General features: G+C 57.2%; 2 protein-coding genes and 1 long non-coding RNA gene across 7 annotated transcripts in view; 1 reads left to right on the top strand and 2 right to left on the bottom strand.

Annotated features, from left to right (window-relative positions):
* The window catches only part of ASIC4 (acid sensing ion channel subunit family member 4), a 22,594-nt gene extending 11,068 nt beyond the window's left edge, over positions 1 to 11,526 (bottom strand). The window contains exon 1 of one of the 2 annotated variants that reach the window (XM_074313894.1): positions 10,306 to 11,526. In XM_074313894.1, the coding sequence (XP_074169995.1) occupies positions 10,306 to 10,887 (582 nt within the window). In that variant the 5' untranslated portion in view covers positions 10,888 to 11,526. The remainder of the gene's footprint in view (positions 1 to 10,305) is intronic. The other variant, XM_019741805.2, reaches the window with a different exon arrangement.
* LOC141567313 (uncharacterized) lies at positions 2,416 to 23,983 on the top strand. Its single transcript, XR_012489892.1, has 2 exons — positions 2,416 to 2,705; positions 21,358 to 23,983. It is a non-coding gene; the product is annotated as an uncharacterized LOC141567313 (long non-coding RNA).
* Positions 18,517 to 25,514, bottom strand: GMPPA (GDP-mannose pyrophosphorylase A). Of its 4 annotated transcripts, XM_019741807.2 has the most exons (14): positions 25,299 to 25,497; positions 24,506 to 24,560; positions 24,302 to 24,399; positions 23,278 to 23,381; positions 22,822 to 23,008; positions 22,424 to 22,483; positions 21,235 to 21,365; positions 20,607 to 20,621; positions 20,097 to 20,231; positions 19,888 to 19,985; positions 19,673 to 19,719; positions 19,371 to 19,463; positions 19,075 to 19,243; positions 18,517 to 18,778 (listed from the first exon to the last, which is right to left on the bottom strand). In XM_019741807.2, the coding sequence occupies exons 2-14, from the start codon at positions 24,543 to 24,545 to the stop codon at positions 18,678 to 18,680; spliced, it is 1,278 nt and encodes a 425-aa protein (XP_019597366.1). In that variant the 5' UTR covers positions 24,546 to 24,560; positions 25,299 to 25,497; the 3' UTR covers positions 18,517 to 18,677. The 4 variants fall into 4 exon arrangements, with proteins under 4 accessions (XP_019597366.1, XP_019597370.1, XP_074170003.1 ...); XM_019741811.2 differs by lacking the exon at positions 20,607 to 20,621 and having other exon boundaries at positions 25,299 to 25,496; XM_074313902.1 differs by lacking the exon at positions 20,607 to 20,621 and having other exon boundaries at positions 19,673 to 19,985; positions 25,437 to 25,514.

Below are 25,514 nucleotides of genomic sequence, written 5' to 3'. Positions count from 1 at the left end.
ACTTTTCCATGGCAACTTCGTCCCCCCACATTCCATCAGCCCTCCCCTGCCGAGGTCCAGCCCCATGCCTCTCACTTAGGTCCCTGGGATCAATTCCCCCTAAGCCTGCAGTGCTCTGGAGTCCAGAGTGGGTGAGTGGAAGGAGGTACATCTTCATATACCCTGGCCAAGGACTAGCACAGGGGTCACACAGCTCCCGGCCCAGCTTGATTCAGGGGTGGGTCAAATGTCTAAATTCAAAGCCTCCTCCTTTTGTATCCTCACCAGGGGCAGAGGAAGGAAGATGGCACCAACCCAAAAAGCCTGGGGTGTCTGTGCTGTAGGAACCTGGACGTCACTCAGTCTGAACCCTCACTGTACAAAGCCCAAAACACAGCCTGGAAATGACAAGTGCATATCCAAAGGCACACAGTAAAAGGGGGCAAATTCAGAATGAGAACCCAGTCCCCCTCCAACAGCCCCAGCATTTTCCTCTAACCTTAGTTACCCCCCCACCCCCAAGTCGAGAGACCCTGGTCCCAAATCCAGCTGCACCACTGATAGCCTGTGTAACTTTGGTTAGTGAGGTGATTTATTGACTTCTCTGGACCTCAGTTTCCTCCTCTGTCAAGTGGGGACAGAAATTCCTGCCTGACTTATTTCACAGGGTGGTTGTAGGTCTCAAAAGAGACAAAGTATATGAAAGCCATTTGCAACGTGAAATCATATACATGAGGCCTCAATATTAGTAATAAGAGTGCTGTAGAGACCAGTAAGCAGCAAGCCGGGCAGAGCTCGACCACTGGCTGCGATGCCGGAAATAGATCCACATAAGCTTCCTAACATGGGAAGGGGCACATATATTGGAGCCTGACAGAACAGGGTTCAAATCCTGGCTCTGCCACCAACCTTGGACTAACAACCCTGGGTACATGATTTAACCTCTCTGAGCCTAGGGGAACGGGGAGTCCTCCTCCTAAGGTTAGTCATGAGGATTAGAGCTCAGTTCAGAGTGATGCGTAGTAGGTACTCAAGAAAGTGGGGAGCCCTTTTGGGGACTAGAGCTTCCTGCCAAGATTATGTAGCCGTTTTGATCTTAGATTCCCAACTGGGCCCATTGTCACAGGGCCTGGTGCACTTGGGAGAAACAGTGACAGTGCTTCAGAAAGGATGGAGCTATGCCACATTGAAACCCCCAGGCTCTCAGATAGGGCTCTCCCACCAGACGAGAGGCAGCATGGAGGGCACAGGCCAGAAGCTCAATGTGGTTCACATCTGCGCCCTGCCCTTACTGTCTGTGGGATTTGGACTCAGTCATTTTACCTTTCGGATCCCCCATTTCTCATCTGTGAAATGAGAATAATAATAGGCACCTTTAGGCGGCTGGATGGCTCAGTTGGTTACAGTGCAAGCTCTCAACAACAAGGTTGCCGGTTCAATTACCACATGGGATGGTGGGCTGCACCCCCTACAACTAAGATTGAAAACGGTGACTGGACTTGGAGCTGAGCTGCGCCCTCCACAACTAAATTGAAGGACAACGACTTGGAGCTGATGGGCCCTGGAAAAACACACTGTTCCCCAATATTCCCCAATAAAATTTATTAAAAAAATAATAATATTAAGCACCCTTCAGAGGTGTTATGAGGAAAGAGCTAATGTACGTAAATAAGAGCTACAGCTACCATTTTAGTGCTTACTCTGTGCCAAGCACAGTCCTAAGCGCTTTATATAAATTAATTCCTTAATCCTCACAAAAACCCTAAACTGGCGGTTTCTTCTCATCTCCATCTTACAGACAAGATAGGAGACCCAGAGAAGGCAAGGAGCCTGCCATAAGACGGCAGAGCAGTCCCCTGAGACCAGGCAGTCTGGCATTGAAGTCTGTGCTCACAGCCAGTGTGTGATCAGACAGGCGCATCTGGTACCGCACTGACAAACAGTAGGTGCTCAAGAAATGGCGGGTGTTCAAACAGCACTTATTTGGCCAACACTATCCCTGGAGGCTGTACCGTGTTGGGTACTTTGCTTGGTGCTCGGGATGACTCAGAAAACAAAATAGACGGTCTCTGCCCTGAAGGAGTTTGCTGTCTAGCTGCAGAGACATTCATTCAAAAAGTGTTTATTGAGCACCTCCCTCTGAGCCAGGTATACAGCAGTGTTGCACAGAACCAGCAATCACAGGTATAGACAGATCATTACCAGTTGTGATTGGTGCCATGATGGGGAAACCAGTGCAAGTCCTCTGACAGTGGATCAGGGGTTCAGTTGGGTAGGGGGGTAAAGCTTCCCAGAGCAAGCCTAATCACCCACGCAGGAAGGGCATCAGACCATGCCACAGTCAGACAGAGGTAGAATACCCACTCCCCAAGCAGGCCTGGCCCCCTTCCCTACCACGTGGGCAACAGAGCCTCCCAACCCCCACCCCCACAGCCACCCAGGTGCTTTTCAGGGAGACTTCCTCCCAAAGTAGAAGTGCTGTGGGTCTAGGAGGAAAAGACACAGGGTTTGTTCAACTGTAAATATGTGAGGGGTGGTGGAAGAGAAGTAGGACCGCGTTGGGTCCAGGCCGCGTGGCTCTTGGCTGAGGCCCAGCTGGAGCTGGAAGCCAGGGAGAGCTTGGGGCCGCGGAAGAACGCAGTGATTTCAAGCCAGCGCCGCGTTTCCACCGGAGAAGAGAGTGCAGGGCCTCCAAAACGCAAGTAAACCGCCAAACCTATTCCGAGGTAACTACCGCTTAGGCCTTAAACCCTAGAAAGTCAATTTTCCAAGCGGTAATACTTTTAATATGTAACGAAGTCCTTTCCTGACATTCCCACTCCTGGATGCAAAGTTGTGCGTTAAGAGTTTTGCTTACACAGTGGAGCATACACACCTACTGCCGGGAGAGAATTCAGGAGCCAAGAATTAGAAGGTGGCAGTGGGTGGGTGGTTGTACGCCGCTCCGGACCCCATCGCCCCCCAGCCCCGCACAAGCACCTTGGCGTCCAGGCCCGGCCCACCGGCACCCAGCTCCTCGCCACCCCCTCCTTCCTCCCGCGGGGCAGGCATCCATCACCGCGCCCGAGCGCCCTCCCTCCCGTCTCCTCCGGGCTCCTCCGCTCTCTTCCCTGGGTTTGCCTCATTTGCATTCCCCCGGCTCCCCTCTCCTCGACAAAGTGACCTCCGCACACAGCGGCGCCAGAGGCTTCCACCGCGGAGGGAGCCACCGCCGCCCGCCCGGCCAGGGAGGGGCGAGGGGGCGCGAGCCTGGACGGCCGGGCGGGGGTCCAGTGAGAGAGCTGCAGAACTCGGGCCGACTGGCGGGCCCTGGAACTGCGAGAAAGGCTTGGTGGCGAAGGGGCGGAGGGACTCGGGTGGGATTTGAACGCACGACCTCAGGTCCCCAGCGGGGCGGGACTCGGACATGAGGGCAGAACCAGGACAGCGAAGCTGCGCCCCAGAAACGGAACCCCTGCTTGGAAACGGGCTCCCCGACACCCCGTTTCCCTCCGCCCCACCACTGGAGAGGGACCAGGCGTACGGGGTAGTCGCCCAGGGGTACCCAGCCCTCTCGAGGGCTGCCCAGCCCGCGTCCCCGCTCCTGTGACCGGCAGAGCTGCCTCCCCTCCCCCCCACGCCGTTTGGTATTTACACCTTTCACACATTTGTAAGCTATTATCCTGTCCACGCTTAGTCACCGCTGAGCCAAGCGCCACGGATTTAGCTCCTTTAATCTTTCCTCCTAAATCAATCCTCTATTTCCCCTTAATCATCCCGTGGCTCCTCTCTGAACTCTCGCTGCTGCCTCGGCTGCTGCAAGCCAATGCCTGTCTCTCTGCAACGGCTCCCCCTCCAACCCAAAACGGGGGTCCCAAGGGCATGGTGAACATTTGGGGAGGTGGGTTGGATTTCCAGCACTGCCTGCCCCCGACCTGGGGGGCCAAGGCAAGAAAATGTACCCACCCTCTCCCCTTTTGGAAAACACACAGCACTTTGAACCTTCTCCACCCTCGGGGTCTCTGTCCTCCTGCCTTCCCACCTCCATTCATCTGGGATGGGTCCAAGACCCTAAGCCTGCACCATGATTTGCAAAAAAGAAAAGAACCCAAAAAAACCACCCTCAGGCCTCCTGTCCACGGTTCTGGCTGTCCCCACCCCCTCTGCCCAGCTGCTTTAAGGAGGTGTCATTGCCGGGAGAGCCTGGAAGGGCAGGGAAATACTGAGAACTCACCAGCCCGAGGCTGCCCTCTTCTCCCCTCCTCCAGGGTAGCTGTGTCTCTCCTTGACCACCCTCAGTCTGCACCTGGCATTCATTCCCTCCCCTCCACCCAGGGGCCTCAACATGAGCTGCCCTGAGGCTCATCACTTCAAATGCTCCCTGGGGTGCTCCCTCCTTCCTGCCCCCCCCCATACCTGATCCTTCCTGAACCCCAGCCTGGGCCTGGCAGAGGCAGCCCTGCCGCCAAGCCACGAGAGGGAGCAGATTCCTCTGGGAAGCAGAAGGGCAGGGGTGGGGATCCAGGAGGAAGCAAGGGTAGGAGAGAAAAAGGGAGGGCGGGAGGGGGACATGGGGGCCATTTCTTCAAATGCTAATCAGCATCTTCCGGCTGCCGTGAGAAGCTGAGCTGATAATGAGCCCAGCTCAGGGCTGATTCCTGATTAATGAAGAGGCCACAGGGCTGCTGAGTGGGGCCGGGTGGGGCACGTCCCTCATGGCACTTCCTGCTGTCCTTGCAGACCGGTCCTTTGTAACAGTAACAGCCCCTGCCCTTGGCTGCTGGGCCAGCACCACTCAAATACCCCTCTGCCAACTCCATTGGCCAATGGGAACTGAGAGTGCCCCCTCCAGGAGGGGCCGAGGGGCAGCAGCCAGTGGCAGGGCAGGTGAGGGCAAGCACACTGGGTTTCTGCCATCTGTGAATTGTAGGTAGTTCTCAGAGTATTGTTTTTTTCAATCAGGAAAAATTTTACTAAAATAAGGCCTGGGGCTTCTCTGGACAAATTGGAGGATACCGCCCTCCCCATCACAACCCCGCCAACACTGGGCATCTCTGACCACAGGGCAACAGTTAGGCTGGTATGGCTCCCTTTAAGGATAAGCCATCTTCAGTTCTCCTCAGACCCCACCTTTCCCTATTATGCCCTCCCCGGCTCGACCTGCAGGGCTCCTGAAGTCAGGACCAAGCTTGAATTACGGGTTCAATTAGATGTTCTCAAGTTTCATGCCTCAGGAGAAGATGGGACCAGAGGGGACCGAGGGCTGGACAGGGGGTGGGGGTCAGAGGTAAGCTCATCTGGTAGTAAGAGCCCTGAACCAACCTCGGTGGGAAGCCCGTCCCTTCCACAATCAAGGAGGCAAGGGGCAGCCCTTAGTCCCCAGTGGCAAACGTATGGAGCTGGGATATGCGTGCAGAAGCCCCTCCCATGACCAAGGAGGGTGAGCAGAGACCGTCAATATTGGCCTGACCACACCAGAGAAGGGAACAGGCTCAGGAGGAAGCTTGGATGGAAGGCAGGGGATTGCTAAGGGGCCTCGAATTGGGGGCCGAATTGAGGGCCAGGGGAGCCAGAGAGTGGTAAGGGCTTGCATGCTGCTTCGCTTGCCTCAGAGCTGTCCTGGGTGGCAGTGGGGTGGGGCTGAGAGAGGAGGGAGGAGGGCGGGGAGGGGGACTGCCCAGCTGGAAGAGGCCTTGTCTAATTGTGCCTGATTAGTAGAGAGGAAGAGAACAGGGCGAGTGATTAATAGTCGCGGCAGTCACCAGCATGTGTGGAAGGAGGTTTGGGAGGGGGAGGGAAGTCAGAGCCTAGAGGGAATGGATACAGTGAGGCACCCACAGGTCCCTGGTCACCCTACCCTTCAAGGGCTGCTTGGAACCCTGAGGACCCCACAGAGGGGCAGGGCCCTACCCCTGCCTACTCAAGGATTCTTCATCTCCCCCGTACCTCAATTTTCCAGACAATAGAATGGAAAAGACCAAGGTCATGTCCTGTACCTGTAAAGAAAGGTGTACTGCTCGTGTGGTGTTTCCAGACAGCTCAGTGTCCCCACTCAGATCAACATGGGACCTCAGCCCAGAGATTAGATGCCAGGCTTCCAATCACAGCCCACAGCTGTCGCCTTCTTCCCTTTGATACCAGTTGGAGTTCCTAGCCCCACCCAATCTTGCAGACGGAACCTCTTTCCTAGGACCAGAGCTGCACTGTCCAATACGGCAGCCACTACCCACATGCGGCTATTTGAACTGAACCTTCATTTTCTCTGTCACACTGATCACATTTAAGATGCTCAATAGCCGGTGTGGCTAGAGACGGCCATGTGGGGCAACGCACACACAGAACATTTCCATCATCACAGAATGTCCTGTGGGATAGCACTGATCTCTCGGGCGTGTGCACACTCCTGCACCTATGCATGTGTGCATGAGTATTTGGGAGCGTTGGATAGCATGGGAATGCAGTACTAGGCCAGGGGAAGCGTGTGGGCCTGAGGGTCTGGAAAGGGGAAGGCTAGGTGATGGAGAGTAGCGAGGATGCCAGCTTATGGTTCAGAAAACGGCAGGTGGTGCCGGGACCAGGTCAAAGAGAGACAGGAGCTGGGGTGGTGGCATTACAACAGCTGACACTTCCAGAGTGCACACTGTTTACGTCCAGGCAGTGTGCTAAGCCATCTCTTTAATCCTCACAATCACCCAGGTTTTTTTTTAGGTTCTAATATTCTAGTTAATGACTATGGAAACTGATGCTTACAGAAGTTTTTCTGAGTCCTCCAAGGGCACATAGTTTAAAGGGTAGAGCCGAGGTTCGAATCCACACGGTCTGGCTCCAGAACCCATGCACCTGGCCGCCCCATCATACAGTCCCCATCTGAGAGGAGATACTGAATATTAGAGCCACCCTTGCATTTTACAGCTCCAGAGATGAAGCCCAGGGAGAAAGTAACTTCTGCCTTCTAGGAAGTGGGCAGGCTGAGAGCAAGCAGCAGTGGGCTAAGTCTAGATGGGGCTTGGAGCGCTGGGGTGGGGGAGAAGATGGTGGCAGGAAATGGAGAGGAAGGGGAGAGCATACAGGTCTTGGTGGAAGTAGGAGGTGGGAGTGAGTTGGTAGGAGACTGAGTGGGGAGGGGAAGGGCAAGAGGAGAGAGAAATGCTGGGTGGGCTACGTGGAGGGGAGCATGCGTAGAAAGGCGGGAGCCTCCTCACCACCCAGGAGACTCTCCAAAGCTCACCCAGCCCCGCCTGGCTCATCCCCTAAGCCTTCCCAGCTCCCTTTGGCTCAGGGTGGTCTCTCTCTCTGAACTCAGGCTATTACTATCCATGTACCTAGTTTGGCAATTAATCCGGGCATCTTACGACACCACTTGGCTTGCATGGCTGGTTAACTCTTTCATGGTTGGTTAAGCTTTTGAGTGTCCCTGTCCGTGCTCCACCGCAAGACTGTAGGCTGCTTGAGGACAGGGCCTGGGGACTGGGGCTTCCCTTCTTTGTTCTCCCCCCCCCCCGCCCCCCGCAGCACCTGGCAGGGAGCCTGGCATATGGTAGGTAGGGGCTCAGAACGCCATGTTGATTGAGTGACTGACTGACTGGGAGTCAGTGAGGGGATTTCAGGGAGTGTAGGGGGAGAGCAATTGCAGTGGTAACAGAAGCAAGAGCAGCAGCTTAGGGGACTGGGGGAGGGTGCATTACCCAGAGTAAAAATAGGCTGGAAAATGTGACATTTATTAACTTGGATTCCAGAGGAAAGGTCACAGCAGAGTGGGAAGTGGAAAGGAGGAAACAGGGAAAGCAACAGAAAACACAACAGCCCCTTCCCCAAAGCCTGTCTCTGACCATCTCCCCACCCGCACCCTGGCAGGTTCTCCACCAACTGGTCTTTGTTTCCATGTCTCCACCATATATCCCAAATCCCTATCGTGGCTCCGTGTTCTCACCACGGAGTCTATAGTGGACCTCATGTCCTCATCAGAGACCCCATGTCTTCATCTCCATACCCGTTCTCCCATCTTGCCCCCATAATACACCCCATCTTCCCCATTGCCATGGATCATGGGCGCCCATCCCAACCCATAGTCCCAGGCCCTGTGAATTTGCAGCAGTCTCAGCCCTAGAATGCCAGGTGCAATGGACAGTTACACTCAGCAGATGGGGGGTGGGATACAGGTAGAAGGGTATGGGGTCTAGGCTGGGCGGGGGACAGGGGGTAGGATCCGAAGAGAATTTCCTGTCCCTCAATGCTTGTTTTGCTTCTCCCCCCTCGCTGTCCTGCCTCAGCCACAGAGATGAGACCCACAAACTTGTACTGTCCTCCTCTCTCCAGCTCCAGCGTTAGCAAAGGCCTGTGGGAGACCCACCTTTATCCCTGCCTGGGCATCTGCAGGATTCAGAGGCACTCGCCAGCCTGGATCAGGGGACTCCCTCTTCCCATATCCTCCAGCACGTCCTCCATTCCTGGGGGCTGGGCAAGAAACCCCTGCCTCCCTCACCTCCCTCACCCCTCCCTCTCTTCCTCCCCTTCTCTCCACTGAGGTTTCATTACTCTTCCCCTTTCTTTTCCACCACAAGCCAGGGCATGGGATACAAACTCCTGCTCAGGGACACAAAGCCCCCATTGATTTCTGCCCCAAGAGCACCTGCTAAGACTGGGCTCTGTCCCCCCAACTTGGAGGGGTGAAGGATGTCAAACAGAGGAGCCCCATGGATCCAAAAGGCCACATTCACACTCCGCACCCCACCTCTTTCTGGGAGACTCTCACAACCCTGGCTTTAGGAGGGGTGATTTTTTTTCCCTAAAAGATGGGTCAGCGCCCTCTGACTCTTCTTCCAGCACAATCCTCTACCTTCTGTCCCTTCCTACATTTCTACCCAACCCCCCTCCCCCAATGGCGGGAGGACCCAGGGGCTACAGGAATGGTGGAAGCCAGGCATCTAGTGGGAACATGTGTCCTAGTGACACTGAGGCAGTGACTGAGCGAGAACCGGGTGGAGAACAGCTGGGCCATGAGGAGGGAAAGTCCCCCATCTCTGGGGCTGGCACTGGAGACTGGCCTGGAGTGGGTAGCATGTTAACAACACCTATTTACACATGCACTGGGCAGTGGTACATGCATGAAAACACACACGTATACAATGCTGGGAGTAAACTGGACTGGGGACAGGCATCTCCAGCGCCAGGAAAAATAGATACCCTGTGGCTGGGTGAATGGCGCACTGATAGACAGCATGTAAAACACACCCCCACACTCACACACTGATTTGGGGAGGTGTGCCTGGGAGGACAGCCCAAGCCGACATACCGACTCCCGGTGACAGTATGTGTGTCTGTATTCACACATGTGAGAGATGGCGCCAGCAGCCCCCGTGGGGAGCAGGGGTTGAGGTAGATGGAGGGGTTGTCACAAGAGGGGATGGCATCCATGGCGTGACCCTGTCCTCGGCAGCTAAGAGCTGGGATGTGGGCATGGAGACGAGTGGCTCCCTGGCTGTGTGGGTGTGTAGGTGTGCACATGAGAGTAGTGGCAGGGACACTGAGTGTGTGACAGAGAGTGTGCAGGAAACTGTCCCCGAGCAGTACGTGTGTGTGTGTGTGTGTGTGTGTGTGTGTGTGTGTGTGCTGGGCAGCAGTGAGGGTGAGCCGTGCACATAAGAAGAGTGAATGAGTGATTCTCAGTGTCAGAGCCAGAGCCCGGCAAGGGAGCAGCAGGAACCAGGAAACGGAGGGAGGGCCTGGAAAGCTGGAGAAGCCAGAGGGGCAGCATGAAAGAGAGATGTGTAAGGGAGTCTGTGAAAGGGGGTGTGTGTGAGAGACACACAGAGACAGAGAAGAGACACTGGCACCCAGTGTACAGGAAGATCGTCTCTATCCAGCCGGCCAGTCTGGCCACCTCCCCAGGAGGCAGTCTGAGTGCCTCCCTTGCTGGAGCCCCCCCAAACACCCTCTCCCCATCACCCTTATTTGGCGGGGAGAAGAATCCAGTAGCCATAGAAGAAAAAGGGAGCAAGAGAAAAGTGGGGTCAGTTAGTCCAGCCTTGGCATTCCTTCCATGCAAGCTAACCAGCTTTGGGGCCCCTGGTCCCACTCCAGGAACCCCCGCCCCAGACCTGGGCACTGCAGCAGCAGCAAAGCCAAGAAGAGGAGCAGCAACGCCAGGGTAAGCCCCTGAGTGTCCCCTGCTCCATGGCTAGGGAGCCAAAGGGAAACACCAGGCTTGGGTGAGACGTGAGGCCAGCCTCTGGTGGCGGAAGGAAGGGAAGCCCCGTTGAGGATGCCCCACGCACCACCCCCACCCCCACCCCATCCCCGCCAGCTTCTAGCCACCCCAGGCCGGGCGGGCCAGCTGGCAGGACTCACCACAGAGAAGTTGCTGGCGGAGCAGTGATGCCCACTGAAGTTGCAGCTCTTGAGCATGTCGGCAAGCTGGTGGCCAGTGCGGTTGAGGATGTCTACCATGTCGGGCTCTGGGTAGCGCAGGCCGGCGGCACGGTGCCCGTCCCGGTCTTTGGGGGGCAGCCCTGTCAGATTGGCCAGGTGGAAGATGTCAGCATCGCTGAGTGCCGAATGCCGGAAGCGGTTGATGTTGCAGAGGGTGACAGCTGGGAAGCCTGCCGCTGGGGCTGGGGCAGCGGGGTCCCTTGCCACCAGGTGAGGCCAGGTCAGGTAGCCCCGGGCCAGGCCTGCCGCCTGGTACAGGAAGGCAGCCAGCGAGGTGAGTAGGGCCAGTGCCCACAGGGTTCTGCGAAGTCCATGGGGGCCTGGGCCACAGGCCCGGCCCAGCCCATGCAGAGTGCTCGTGCTGGCAAAGGTGGCTAGGTCCCGGGGTGCTGCTGCCCCCTGCGCAGCCCCCAGGAGGCTCTGCTCATCCCCTGCCTCCTTCTCCTTGGGTTTCGCATCCTCCTCTGCAAATTTGATTTTGCACACAATCTCGATCGGCATCTGTCCCCAGCTGCTGGGACTGGCCGGAGCCTCCTGCCCCTGTCCCTCCCTGGCCAGCAGCCCCCGGTGCCCTCCGGAGTGGTGTTGGTGGCAGCGGCTGCTCTTCTAAACTCAGGGCAAGCAGGAGGAGGACAGGGACAGGGTGGGGGCCTGAGGTGGGGGAGTCGCTCCCACTCCCAGCAGCTCCGCAGCCCTGGTGCTGCCTCTGCCGCTGCCGCCTCTGCCGCCGCTTGTCTCTCTCCTCGATCGTCTCCTTGTGGCTTCCCTTATCAGCACCAGCACAGCTGTCAGCCCCTGCGTGTGTCCCTGCGAGCGAGCGAGTGAGCGAGGGAGCAGCGCTGCTCCGCCACGCGCAGCCCCAGCCGCTCCGCTCAGCATGTGCTCCGGAGCCCACCCCGTGCTTAATAATTCAGGACATGTCAACAGTGTTTCACCGGCAGCATGGCAGCAGGAGCCAGGCCTGGGGAGGGGGCAGCCCCCAGCCCAGGGCAGGGATCCCTGGTCCTTGCCTGAGCCCTGGTAGGGCTGACCCCTAAACTCTCGCTATACCCTAGCCACTCATGGGGTCCTCACATGGTCCCACTCCCAGGCCACCCAGGGAGGAGTGCTGTACCCGGAGTCTGTGGCTCATTCTGCCACTTTTCTGGACCACGCCCCAGGAAGGGTCAGCCAACTCCATCTCCCGGCTCCTGGCCTCCCTGACTCCTGACTCCAGCACCCGCCACCACCCGACCCCATTACCCCACCCACAGTAGCTTCCAGAAACTACTTAGCAGAGCCACTTGTTTGAATGGGGGCGGGCAGAGGAGAGCAAGATAGACAAGGGGACAAAGGTGAGGCCACCAACGTTCTCGGCTTCCCTAGAGGTTTACTCCCGATGTTCACACCTACCATACTCTGCCCCCTTTGGGATGCTGGTCACCCCTCCACCACTTTGCCCCACCCCCAAATTCAGTCACTGGAGTATCTGGGAAGAGGGCACCCTTGCATATCTGTGGCCACTTTGCTTCCCCAGATGTTTCCCAAATTTCTAGCCACAACCAGATTGGGTGTGGGGAGGGGCTGTTGGGTGAACAGGCCAGGGAGCAGAGAGGCCAAATGGTACTGGCAGGAGTAGAAATGTGCCGGGCTTGGATGGCAGGAAGTGCAATCCTGAAGAAACGACGCAGGGGGTGCCTGGCAGAGTGGAGTAGGGGAGCCCTGGGGTGGCTGCTGTCCTACCAAGGGGAGGCAAGCATATGGGCTGTTATCACAGGCAGGGACGGCCCCTGTTGGCAGGCCAGCAGGAGATGCCTCGGTGCCCCCGGGTGGGGGTGGTCACAGTGAATAACATGTGCTCTGGGGGGCCCTGTGAGAGCATGAGCCCTCATGGGAGAGGAAGCACTTGTCCCCTAGAGGAGGGGGGGGCTGATTAATCGGGGCGCTAATGAGCAGCAGGGAGAGGAAGCTCAGAGGGGCGGGGGAGGCGGCTCCATCGATCTGAGCCGCGGAACCAGCAGCTGAAAAAAAAGTGAGAAGGGAATCGATCTGAGGGAAACGGCAGCTGCTGGGGATTAGAGCCCGAGGTCCACCCGCTGCCCAGTGGCCACCCCTCCCCTGCGTCAGACCTGCCCCCCGGTGCAGCCCCTGCCTGGCCCTGGGAAGAGGGCCCAGCAATGGTTGCCCTGAGGGGCAAGGAGCCACTCTGCCCCCCCTTGCTGCAAGACTGGGTCAGTGCCATCCTCGTAGGTCACCCCAGTATGTAGCCCGCATACCCCCAGGCCCCTGGCCATGCATGACACCCTGCTGGGGTTGTCCCCAGCCTCTCCTCAAAGTAGCTTCCTCAAGGGCCCTGTGGCTGGGTTTCCCCACAAGCTGGGAAGATAGACCCTGGGCATTAGGGGCTGCATCTGGCAGCATCCCAAAGGGGGGAAAGGGTTGGCCCTGGAAGCAGCTGTGAGTTAGCACTCAGAGTCTTCAGGTGACCAGATAGCCCTCTCTGCCCCCTGTCCAGGCCCCCCCCCATGCTGCCCCCCCCCGCAGGACTTCCAGTCTAGACCCTTCCAGTGTTTCTCCCTCACCTTCTTGTCCTCCCCCAGCCTTTCTCTTCCCCTTTCTCCTAGTATTGATTTTTCTTTACTGTTTTTTTTTTTTTTTAAAAGGTGATTTAATTGCTTTTTTAAGGTTACTTCAGTCTGGGGCTCTGCCAAGAAAGCGGGGAGCTGCCCCCCAAGCTTTCCCCAGTACTCATTGCTGACCTGGGCTCAGTGCATGTCCCTAAATTTCCCTGCCATCCATTGAGATCATGGGGTCATACACCCCCGAACACACTGGTCTCCTTCCTGTGCTGAGAGCACACCCTCTTTCATCCTGAGGGCGGGGCAGGAAGCCTTCTACCAAGTTGGATGGTAACCCAGTGTGGGGGGAGGAGGGGAGGCTCCAGGACACTGGGAAGTGGAACAGCAGTTAACTGCACGCACCCCCACCAATGCCCCACAGCCAGCTGTCTCCAATTGTCCCCAAGTCCCCATCATCCAGTCTCCCAGACCTCCAGGAATCTGGTTATACTCAGTGGGAGTCCCCCACATACATCTTTTCAGCCCATCCCTTGGTCTCCACCCCCACTTCTCCAGCCTCTTATGTTCCCCCTTCCCTCTACACCCCCTTTCTCTCTGGCCCCCGTCCTTTCTCCCCTCCCTCTCCCCGCTTCCCTGCCTGCCTCCCTCTCTGCCCGGCTGCAGTTGGGTGATAATCTCCCTCATTTAGCCTCCCGGCTGCTTCCCCGGCTCATTGCCCAGCTGGTCCCTGGGGCCCAGCCCAGCTTCTTCCCCACCCCCACCCCCAGCCCAGCGCCCAGCTACCCTATCCCCTCCCTGCTTCCTCCACTCACTCCCTGGGGACCAGCTGCCCCCTGCAGTGAGCATCTGAGCCAAGTTTGGCTGGCCAGGACCGGAGCTGGGTGTGAGCGAAAGGGGAGGGATTCTAATTGGGAGTGTGGGTGCTGGGCACTCGGGGATCCAGGGGTAGGGGTGGCTGCAGGGTCAGGCTGCGAAGCCTTAGCAGGTGTCCTCTGTCCTCCAGTTGTCCCCATTCCCCAGAATTGTTCCAGCCCAATTCTCCGCCCCCCAGGGTGGAGCCCCCTAGGCTTCCTGACCACAAAAGAGAATGGTGGATGGACTGAGAGGTGAGGTTGGAGTGGCACCTGTGCGTCCTGACAAGGCAGGGTACGGGAATGGGGGCCAGAGGATCAGGGAGACGACAGGGAGGGCAGGATGGTTCTGACTCGGAGCACTTGGGAGGCTAAGAGGTCTGATTCGGGCAACATGCCCAAAGGCAGACCTGGAGACCCCCAGGATCCAGCTGGAGGGCTCTAAGGGCGCCTCTAACCCCTTTCTGCATCGGGGCGTCTGGGGCTCTGCCTCTTCTCCCAGCGCAGGGACCCCCAAGCTGAGCTGCGTTTGCCCCTTCCCACCACGTGTGGGCCTCAGACTCCTTGTCTGGGTGGCCCCATTCGTAAATGACAAGACCCCCAAACTCCTAGACAGCATTCTCCTAGAGTCTCCAGCCTCCCCCCGTCCCACAGGACACCCCCTTACCACCCTCACCGTCCCCGACACCTGTCCCAGACCAAGGGATGAGCCAGTGTGGGACAGACAGGGACGGGAAGGGACAAGGTGGGGGGAGGCCAGGACTGGGCAGGCCTGGCTGGTGAGCGAGCAGCAGTGACAAACGGGCTGTGCGGGGGCCGAGGGGCGGGGGGCGGACGGCGGCTGATTTATCTGGGTTATTTATGCTGCGGACGAGGCAGGAGAAGCGGTTAATGAGAGTCCCAGAGAAGGGGGGTGGGGAGGCCCGGACGTGATCTGAGGCGACTTAGGAGGGTTAGGGTCCCACTGCCAGGCCCTGCCCCCACTGCCCACCAGCACTCTGCACCCCCAACCCTGTCCTAGGGCCAGCTTAGCTCAGCCCCGACCCCTGCCCTGTGGCTTCTACAAAAACCCCATCCCCTTTAGGGATACCCAAGCCAAGCCAATGGGTCACGGGGACTGAAGAGACCAGATCCAAGATGGAGAAGCTGCTGGGGGGACAGGCGAGGGGGCCAGGAAGGGGAGAGCAGTGAAAGAAGAAGATGAAAAGTCTTGGCTGGACAGAAACTGACCACATCTGTGGGGCCTTCAGGGGCCGGGGGAGGAAGCCAGTGTAGGAGTGGGTGGGCAGTTGGCAACTCTTGACCGGAGGCTGGCGAGAGGGCAAAGGGCACTGGGGTGCAGATCTGGTGTCATCCAGGAGCCATCAAGGGGCCTGAGAGGCAGAGACAGGCTGGGGGGTGGGGTGCTGGTCAGGGAAGAGAGAGCCAGGGAAGGAGGGGGGGAGAAGATCCAGGGAAGGAGGGGGAGAGGGCTTTGCAGCAGTGAAAGCTGCTGGGAACAGATAAGGAGGCAAAGCAGCAGGAGGGATTAAAGCTCTGAGGGGCAGGGGCGGGGGCAAGGCGTGGGACACGGAGAGGAGGGGCGGAGGGGGGGGCGGGAAGAGAGGGTTGAGGTCAAGACATCCAGGCCAAGGAGATGGGAGAAACGAGGGCTATCAAAGGGTCAGGATTTAATCAGAGGCCAAGATGTGGTCATTGCCTAGGAAAGACGGAGGAAAGAAGGGTCCCCTGCTTATCTCTTCTGGGGAGGGGGTGTGTCCCACCATTGGTGATTCCCCACACCCTATACATGTCAGAGGTAGCAGAGCTAAGCAGACAGGTGTATTGCTGAGGGTTGGGTGGAGGTAAGGGGCAGGGCCCACCTTGGGAGCCGCTGAGATCTGGCAAGACGCTTAGGGCACAAAGCACCGCGAGGTGGGCAATGAAACCCAGTGTCACTGGGAACGACAGTCTACGGTGACCTGCCAGTCCGCCCTGGCATGGAGACCTCATCATGCCAGGGTGGCAAGGACCAGCGTTTCAAAGGGGTTTTTTTGTGGGGAGGGGTATGGGCATGGCAGGTGGCTTCTCCAGGCTCCCGCCTCAGACCAGAAGCCCCTTACCACCCCCAGCCCTCCTGTTCTCCCAGCTTCCCAGAAGGGTGTGCTTGGGGAGGGTGAGGCCCTTGCACCCTCCAGATGAGAGCCCTGGGCGGTTCAGAGGTGGCGGAGGGGAGCCCCAAGGGGAGGAGGAGGAGGGGTGGGGAGAGTGGAGCGGGGGTGGCGGGCGGGGCAGAGTAATTGCATGTTTGTCAGTTCTCCTGTCTCTGCACATGAGGGAGCGTGTGTGGTGGTGGGTGTAGCTTCGCCTCAAGGAGTATGTGTCTGCTGGCAGAGGTGTCAGTGTGCCTGTCTCAGGGGTCTGGGCTCTCCTTGGCCCCCGCCCCCTTTGTGTTTTGGGGATCATGGCTCTGGGCACACCCAGCTGTGCTCCGTGCTGATGCGGCAGATGTGGCGGGGCCCCAGCTGTGCCTGCTTCCCAGAGAGAGGGAGGGGGCTGCAATCTGCTCCCCCCCATAATGGCTGCTAAGTGCTGGAGGGAGGAGATGGAGATGGGGGTGGGCCTGGGTCCAGGGCAGCCCCACCAAAGGGGCAGGAAGGAGATTAGGGCCCTGCCCCCGCCCCATCATGTCCTGGCCAGCCTCCTCCCAATGTGTTCTTGGCTCGGCTTCTCCCCCTCGCTGGCTCCAGAAGCCCATCCCAATCTCTTTCCACACTCAGTCCCCATACCCAGCTCCCCTCCCCAGTCGCCCCATCATGCTTGGTGCCAGGGACCCGGCCCCCAGCTCGCTTCCCCGAGCTGATTTTACAGAATAATCTTTTTATGGAAACCGAAAAAAGCACTAATGGCAGGAGCGCACCCCTCCCCCGCATTCCTCCCCCGTCATCCCCCACTTCCCAGCCCAGTTCCCTCAGTTCTCCCTTCTCTACCCCTCCAAGGGGCCAGCACCCTCCTATCCCTACAGGGACAATGAGGTCCCAGAGGTGATAGAAAAGGGGGCTCCCTGCTCTCTCCCCTCCAGAGGCAGGGGGCTCTCACATCCTGGGCCCTGAGCTGTGCCCTCCCACAGTAGACAAGGCTGTAGAGGAGTGGGGGGCATTACAACTTCTCCTAACATCCCCCACCCCCTCCCGCCTGAGTACATATACACACACAACAGTGACTCCATCAGCCTGGGGGGTACATTACAAAGACCTCAGCTTCACTAGCCCCCTCTCACTTCAAACACTGACCCTTTCCCCTTCCAGTGCCTCTCCCCACCATGTCCCCACCCCCCACTGGGCCTAGGAGGGGGGTCCCGGGGGCCAGGGCCTGACACAGACTTATTGGATTTCACGGTGTTTTGCTGAGAAAATAATTAAATTATCATATTTATGATGGAGCTGCCATGGCCTCTGCCAACCACTTGGAACAGAAGGGTCAGGACTGGGAAAAGGGAAAGGACCCAGCCCCCCACCCCTAAGGCCCACCCCTCTCCCAGCCCCTTCCTCAGGGAGTTGACCCCAGGTCCAGAGTAGGTATCTGCGGCCTCCTCCCAACCCCACGCAGAGGTGATGTAAGGTCTGGGCTGGAGGCAAGAAGCTGAGGAAATGGAGGGGGCTGAGTCAAGCAGGTTAGAGGTCAGGACTGCTAACACCGGGTATTTCCGGCGCTCTCACACCGCCTGCAGGGAAATCACATCTAGTCCCATCCCCATGTCACCCTCAGCCCAGCTCCTGGACAAGAGCATCTCCCAACTGCCCAGCTAACGAAGCTATGAAATCCTGGGCTCTGTCCCAGACCCTCATGCTGATAACGAGACCCGGCACCCTGCCGCCTGCACCCCTGCCTGCTGCCAGGACCCCCTCCTCCCTCCTACCCACACCCTGCCCCCCCATTCTCTTCGGGTAATTAGATTCCTCTCAATTAGCAGATTACGATCATTACCAGCTCATCTGGCAACTAAGCTCCGCACCCACAGCTGGGGAAGGGGGGGGGCACCAAGAGGGGCATGTGGGGGTCATGGGAGAGCACGAGCGACGCTGGGTTTCTCAGGGGCTTCCGGAATGTAGAGGACTGGGACCTCCTGAAGGGCAAAGCCGCGGTGGTGGGAGGTGGCCAGGTATCCTCCCCGCCCAGAACAACGCTGCCTGCTGATTACAGACCCACCCTGCCTGCCAGGGGAGTAGCAAACAGACACCAGGCCTCTGGAGGGCCAGGGAGAAACGCCCCCCACCTGCCAAAAGCGGGGCTAGGAGCGGAGGTAGCTGGCAAAGCATAAAATGGGCGGGGCTGAGGCTCCGCGAGAACCAAGGACAGCAGGTGTTGGGTGATCAAACCTCGGGCCTGCGCCCCGCACCTCACTGCCCAACTGAAATCCTTCACCCTTCCCTTCGGAAGCATTCCGCTCCCGGGCCTGAGTCAGGCCCAGTGAAGAGGAACAGGGAGGCAGGCAGGCAGGCAGCGCCAGGGTGGGGGTGAAGGCGGGCCGGCAGGCTGGGAGCCTTGAGGGCCTTCCTCTGGAGCAGTGCGAGGCTGAGGCAGTGGGAGGGGGAGATTTACCAGGGCTCCAGATTCATTATTCATGAGCCCGCAGCGAGGACTCCAATTTAAATGCTAATGTGGGGGGGCCTGACTCAGCTGCCCCCCTTCCACCCCCACCCCCACCCCAGCCCAGGCACAAACGGAGTCCGTGCAGGCTCCAAGGTTCATGGGGTTTATTAGGGAGTGAGTGGAGACGGAGCCCGGAGTCCTCTGCCCACCCACGTTGCTCCGGGTCTGTGAAGATCCTGCCTGGCGTCTCAGGTCCATTCTAGACAGAGGCTGGAGGGGTCGGAGTTGGGGGGGCCTTCTGACAGCCCCCTCAGAGGATGATCTGGTTGGTAAAGCTTCGGCTCAGCTCCTTGTGTGGCAGAACAATCGAGTTCAGGATGAGCACCTCAGCAGGGATCCGGACTCGGCAGCCTGCGGCGTGGACAAGAGCACCAGGGGGAGGCCATGGAGGAGACGGGAGGGGGGAGGAGCTTGGGGCCACTGCCATCGGGAGGCATCCCTCCCTGCCCATCTGTGCTCTGGCCCGGTGCCCCCAGTGACTCACACAGGGCCTGGCACACAGCAGGACTTGGTAAATGTTTGCTAGAGGAAAACACACACACACACACACACACACACACACATTCGTGCATGCACAAGTGCTCCCCACAGATCCCACCCGGCACCTGTGGAGGTTTCTCAGCCCCGCATCCCCTGGGAAGCCATACCCAGGATGGTGATGGCAGGCAGCAGCTTCCCATCCTTGAAGAGGCTCTCACTGTCCATGTGGGCTCGGGGGTCGTTGGGGTTGGGGTCATTGGGGGTACCCTCCACACGGGCCCAGCGCCCCACACTGCTCCCCCAGCCCACAATGCTGTGCAGAACACACGTGTGCTCCTGCCAAACAGGACATTGTGTGTTGGGGGGTGCGGTGAGAGGGCACCAGACGCAGAGCCCATGGGGTCCAACCCTCCCCTCAGCCTCATGGGGCGCCAGACCCTGCTGCGTGCGCCCAGGTGCTTACCTGAAGCGTGGCTCCATGGAGGACAATGCTCTCTCGGAGCCGCACACCTTCGCCCACAGTCACCCCCTCCCCAATGGAGACATTGGGGCCCAGCTGTGGAGCAGAGCACATACCATAAGTCCTGGAGGGTCTTGAAAGACCCCAAATCCAGTACCCTCACAGAACAGATACGGGGACGGGAACTGCAGGAAGCTGCGTGACAGGCTGTTACAAAGCAGAGACCAGCACTCCAAGGTACCCAAACCGCCCCACCCATCCTGACAGCCACCTTCCAAATCTCCCTGGGCTGGTCTGCCACTTACCACAGCGGACGGGGCCACCTTAGCTGTTGGGTGGATGTATACGTTTCCTAGAAGCAGAAGAGAGGACCTGGAGACAAATATCCCAAACCATATCTCGTTCAGGGAGAGGAGGGATTGCAATTTTACTTCTGCGTGTGAAGTCAGGAGCCATGGCTCTGAGGGGAGAGGGGGTTGGGGTGGGGGGCAGAGGTGAGGAATTGGGGCAGGGTGGGTACCTCGGATCCGTGGCCCCCCCATGTAGTGCTTGGCCAGGCGTTCTGGGTGAGTGAGCTGGTACTGGCCCAGATAGAGGCGGGAGGCATACAGAGCTGAGCTGAGGGCCACAGAGTGGAGCAGGAACTCAGGGGCCAGCAGGGCCTGTGCCCACTGCTCTGCAGTCTCAACCCCTGGGCGACCCAGCCCCAACCAGAGGCCCCTGCCATACCCTGCAGACTTGATCTGGCTCCAGATACCATCTGTGAGATGCACGTAGATCTGGCCCTGCCCAGCCAGGGCTGAGAACACATCCTGCTCCAGGCGGATGGTGCCTGCCCCCCGCCACAGGCCTGAAGAGTCCTCCCTGGCAGAGGAAGGGATGCTGACATCAGTACCCCAGCTGAGACCATCTGTGGGGCCAACACAGTCTCTCCAGGATGGGAATCAGAGGGAACCCCACCACCTCGCAAGGTCTGCTCAGATTCTCTCCAAAGGGATGCTCACATCCCAGGAAACTCTCCCACTGCTCACACACATCACCCCCTCACGGTCCCAGCTGGGGCGCTATCCCAGGAAAGCCCTTGGCATACACCTGCTGCCTATCTTGCCCCCTGTCCAGAAAGAGTGACAAGACTTGGCTTCCCCTAATTTTCCCGTCCTCCTCCCCACCCACACCTCTGAACCCCACCTCCAGTCCCCCTCCCTCTCATTGGATGGAATGAAACACAGACAGACTCACCCCAGAGGAAGGCAGCTGGTGAGGGCAGAGACAGTCACAGAAAGAGAGGGAGAGGGAGATGGTAGAGATGCCAGCTCAGCAGAAACAGAGGCCAGGAGAGACGGAGAGAGAAGCAGAGATATGGGTGGGAGTAAGAAGATGGCTATGAGTGAATGAGGCGTGAGAGGGAATGAAGACAGGGAAGCCATAGAAGGGAACAGTTCCTAGGCCTAGGAGGACCACCCTGGGACTGTGACTTGTTGCGAGCAGGGCTCTGGGATGCTATGCTCCAAGTGGAGCCTCCTCAGCTCGTGTGTGTGTGTGTGTGTGTGTGTGTGTGTGTGTGTCTGCATCCAAGCATGTGTGCGCCCAAGTGTGTGTGTTGCCGTCTGTTCTGAAAGACATCTCTGGGACACTCAGGGCTTAAAGAGAAATGGACCAGAAGGGAAGTGGGCAGGCAGTGATGGGAAGAACTCGGCTGGATAAGGAAGAGGGACAGAATGAGGTTAGAAGGGGAGGGATGGGGCGGCTCAGCCGGAGATGACAAGTGGAAGGGGGAAGGTGAGCAAGTTGAGGTGGAGACAGCAGAGACTGGGGGGGCTGTAACTGGGGGTACTTGGGGGTTACAGGGCCACGGGGCCTGCCTCACAGTTGTCCATCCTGCTGATTACGCTGGAAGACATCCCGAAGGGGCTTCAGGGCTTCTGGGGAAAAGAGGTAGATGCCGCAGTTGATGATGTCACTAACGAAAGTGCTGGGTTTCTCCACATAGTGCAGGACCTGAGGACAGAGCGTGCTGGGGTCAACAGAGGAGGGGCCACAGCCACCATCCCCTAAGACCTCCGATCTCCAGGTTCTCCCTGCTGCCACTGCAGTGTCTTCCTAAAACGCACAGTGCTTCTTGCCACTGACCTTCAACTTCATCTTTACGATAAGTTTGAACTACCTGCCTTCTTCCCAATCCTCCCCACCTCCCAGTGCCTCCGGAATACAGCTCCAGGCTGCTGCATGCAGATGCCTGGAATGCCCTTCCTCCGGAAAACTCAGCTTTCAAACCCCAGGTGACACGATTGCTCCCTCTCTACGTCCACTCTTGTCCACCCCAGAGTTAGCTCAGCTCTGGGCATTCCCTGTCTTCTGGCCACACCTCACCCGTGGTACCTGTCACTTGAAGTGGTTGATTTTTGACTGTCTCCCACTAGACTGAGTGCTCCTGAGAGGCAGGGATTGTGTCTTTCTGGCTCTGTTCCTTACACCTAGCTAGTGCCTAACACAAAACTGTGCGCACGTGCGCGTGTGTTCATATGTATTTTTAATACTAAAGCTTGAACAAATGAAAGGGTGTGTGAAAGTCAGTTAGCCTCTGGGGCAGGGAGTTTCAGAGACAGGGGCAGAGATCATCTGTCTTGCCGGTTATGTTCCCACCTTCACAGTTCTGGAGGCACGATGCTATTTCCTGCCTCCATACCTTTGCACATAGTGTTCCCTTTATCTGCAATGCCTTCCTGTCTCCTTCATCTTGACATACTTAGCTCAGACCTCACCTCCTCCAGGGAACCCTCCCCACCCTCATCCAGGTAGGCTGGGTTGGGCCCCTTTTGTGTTGCCATAGCACCCTGTGCATATGTCTATTGGAGCACTACACCCATGGAAATTAACTGTTACTTCTTCACTGATCTTTCTTAAAGGCACAGAAGAGGACCAACGGAGGATGTGCCCCACCTGTTTGACAAGCCTGGGGCCCACCCCATACCATTCCAGCATCCTCTAGAGGCTGATGGATGGGAGAATGACGATGGACAGATTAGGCACCCAGCCAGCCCCCTCTCTCCTCTCACCTCATGTGTCTGTGGATTCTCTACAATGCAGCCGTAGTTGAGGGATTGTGTCCTGTTAGCCTGAAAGACAGACACATCGTAACCCGCCTGCTCCAGGGCAGCAAGGCCTGTTTTCTTTTTCTTGCTTTCCCTCCCCTATGGCACCTGGCACGCAGCTCCGCCACTGACAAGCCTTCAGCTGGGGTGAGAACTGACAGCTGCCCTCCCCCTCCCTACTTCTGAGTAGTCAAAAGCATCGGGGTCTCCACCACCACTTCTGGGGTTTCTGGCACCTCTCCCTCCTAACGCCCGATTCCACTCCAACTCCCTGGGCTGGTCCTGCTTCCCCGACAGCCTGTATTCCAGGAACCTCTCTGGATCACCCCTTCGACACCCTCCAGCCTTCCAGGGCCTCTCACCGTGGTGCCCAGGAGAAGGAAGGGGTGAGGTTGGTGTCTGTGGGCAGCCAACATGGCACTCAAGGGGAAGTCAGAGCAGACGTCAGCATTGAGCACGAAGAAGGCTTCGGGGCCCCCAGCCAGGATCTGGTCCCGGAAGTGGTAGAGACCACCTCCTGTGCCCAGAGGGGCAAATTCCTGCAGGTACCTGTCCCCAGGGAACCCAGAGCCAGCTCAGTGAGATGAGAGGAGAAGGCTACCATGAGCCTAGGTACCTGACCTCTCCTTTTCCCAGAATACATCTGCCCAAGGCCCCCAAAGAAACAATATATTCAGGGTTTCAGGGATGCCCAAATAAAAATCCTCCTAGTGTGAGGGTGACCTCTGGCAGATGCTAACTCAACCCATTCCCAAGAACTCAAGACGCCTGGCACCACTCCCCTACACCCATGCAGCACATGCGCACAAACACCTGACCTGACCGGAAGGTTAAACTCTTGCTGGGCAGCTTCTAGGAACCGGGTAAGAGGCTCATCGGGTTGGTAGAAGCCAATGAGCAGAATCTCCTGCATCCCAGGGACCTGAGAACAAGGGAAGAAGTTAGGAGAAAAAAACACATCTGACAGGAGAGAATGACAGCAGAGAGAGATGCCTGGTACTGGCCCAAAGTCCAGACCCACAGTTTCAGTCTCAGCTGTGGTGCCCTGGACACTCACTTCACTACGCCGGCCTGATCTCTCCTGTGGACAATGGGAGAGTCAGAGGAAGTCTCAGTCCCTAATCTTTCAATCTTTTATTATTCTACTATTCCCCCCACACCTCCACATCTGAAGCAGGGCTCGCCCTAGGAAAGGTTGTACCTACCAAGTTGCATTAAAGGATAATCCATTCATTTCCCCCCAAACTTATTATCTGTCAATCTGAGCTTGAGATCAGTGTGAGGTAAGGATAGCATTTATCAAGTGCCTACCTTGTACTAGGTACTTTACAAATATCATCTCTAAGCTTTGCCACCGCCACAAAGTGGGACTAATCACCCCCACTTTACAATTAAGGAAACTAAGGCTGAGAAAGGGTAAGAAATTTGCTCAGTGCCTTATAGCACGCAAAGACTGGACTTAAATCAAAACCTTGCCTATCCCAATACCAAAAACAATAAAGGAATTAGCTCCATAATGAGCAAGGGTAGTAAGATTCTGTTCTTTATTAAGGTTTCCCATGCTACAGTTTTAAGTTGTCTCTAAGATTCCTGCCTAATCTCATTCCATGCTTTTAAAAACTGTTGTGAATTCTGACCAAGAAGAGGCCAGATGAGACTAGATAAGGGAAGACAGCAGCACAGCTGCCCTGCGAACTCCCAGGCGGTGCCATTCACACTATCATTTGTAAATGGTGGTCCCTGGAGTTCTGCCTGGTGGGAAGAGGTCATGGTTGGAAAAGGAGGAAATATGACATGAGATGAGCAGGAAGTGAGGTGGGAGCGGGAAGCCTATGGAGTTACCTGGGCACAGGCCTCAATGTGGTGCTGGATCATGGGGACCCCTGCCACCGGAAACAGGGGTTTGGGCACCTCAAAAGACAAAGGCCTGAAGCGAGTCCCTGGGAGAGGACAGAGAAGCACGTTTCAGCTTTCTGCCTCCCTCTGTCCCCACCCCACCAAGCACTCCAGCCCAACCTCCTCCATTCTCTCCCCCTGGCTCCTCACCCTTTTGAGGGCCTCCAATCAGGATCACAGCCTTAAGCATGATGACGAATGCTTCCTAAACTCCAAATCCCAAAAGAGAAGTCAGGCTCAGATCTCATACCCCAACCCAGAAACCCCACTCCTACCTCAACCAAACCCCAAATAGCAACACTGAGCCGTCTCTCTCCCAGGATGTAAATCCAAGGTTCAGTATAGTCCCTCCCTGGGCAACCACCTCATAAATCCTGCACATCTCAAACCCCAACCCAGATTCCAGTCGGCCTTCAAACCCGACAGTGATTCCTCCCAAATTCTGAAATCTATACCCTGCAGTTTGATCCCTAACAGACTTCCCTCTGGCCACAAACTCAGAAACTCAGCAATAGACCTTTTCACACCCCAAACCTCAAAAAACCCAAACCCCCAAAACCACCAATTCCCAAATTGTTTATCCTCACTCTAGATGTTAATCCTTGAATCTCAATAGTGAACCCTGAATACTAAACCTCAAATCCTGAATGAGCCCCAAATATTTAACTACAATCCCAAGAGTGAATTTCAAGTATTAAACACTAATCTACATTTGACAAATCCAAACCCTAGCAAAAACTCTCTATATGCTGCTGAACCTGAATCTTAAAACTAACCCCTCGGTGCTGAATCCTGAATCAAGACAGGCTCCCTTGGCATCCCAAATACTGAATCTACCAACCCCCTGAGTCCCAATATTAACGACAAGTGACGAATCTCTGAATTCAGAGGGCTGACTGCTGACTCTAAATCTCACAGCTGATTCTGTCTGATAAACCCTAACCTCGCGTATCCAGAAGTTGTGGAACCAGCACAGCACCGAAGGTACGGAGAGCCAGCCGGGACCTCCAAGCCGCCCTCCGTCCAGGGGCCGTCCGCTGCCCTCTACCCCTTTCGCTACCCCTCCATCAGATCCTTTTACCACTAGCCCCCTTTATTTCAGCTCTGCCGCCCGCTACTGCTTGCTGCTTCCGTGCACGTGTCTTCTCGCAACTCGCGA

Source organism: Rhinolophus sinicus, linkage group LG01 (assembly GCF_036562045.2).
Source record: "Rhinolophus sinicus isolate RSC01 linkage group LG01, ASM3656204v1, whole genome shotgun sequence".
NCBI classification, from domain to species: domain Eukaryota; kingdom Metazoa; phylum Chordata; class Mammalia; order Chiroptera; family Rhinolophidae; genus Rhinolophus; species Rhinolophus sinicus.
This window is presented reverse-complemented; position numbering and strand designations above follow the sequence as displayed.

What these genes read in the sequence shown, in the direction of transcription:
- GMPPA (XM_074313902.1), bottom strand. Translation starts at nt 24,545, where the DNA reads ATGCTTAAGGCTGTGATCCTGATTGGAGGCCCTCAAAAGG. An exon ending in AGCCAGATCAAGTCTGCAGG is followed by an intron (nt 19,986 to 20,096) that starts GTATGGCAGGGG and finishes TGTGGCCCTCAG; the next exon opens with CTCAGCTCTGTATGCCTCCC. An exon ending in AGGTGGCCCCGTCCGCTGTG is followed by an intron (nt 19,464 to 19,672) that starts GTAAGTGGCAGA and finishes TCTGCTCCACAG; the next exon opens with CTGGGCCCCAATGTCTCCAT.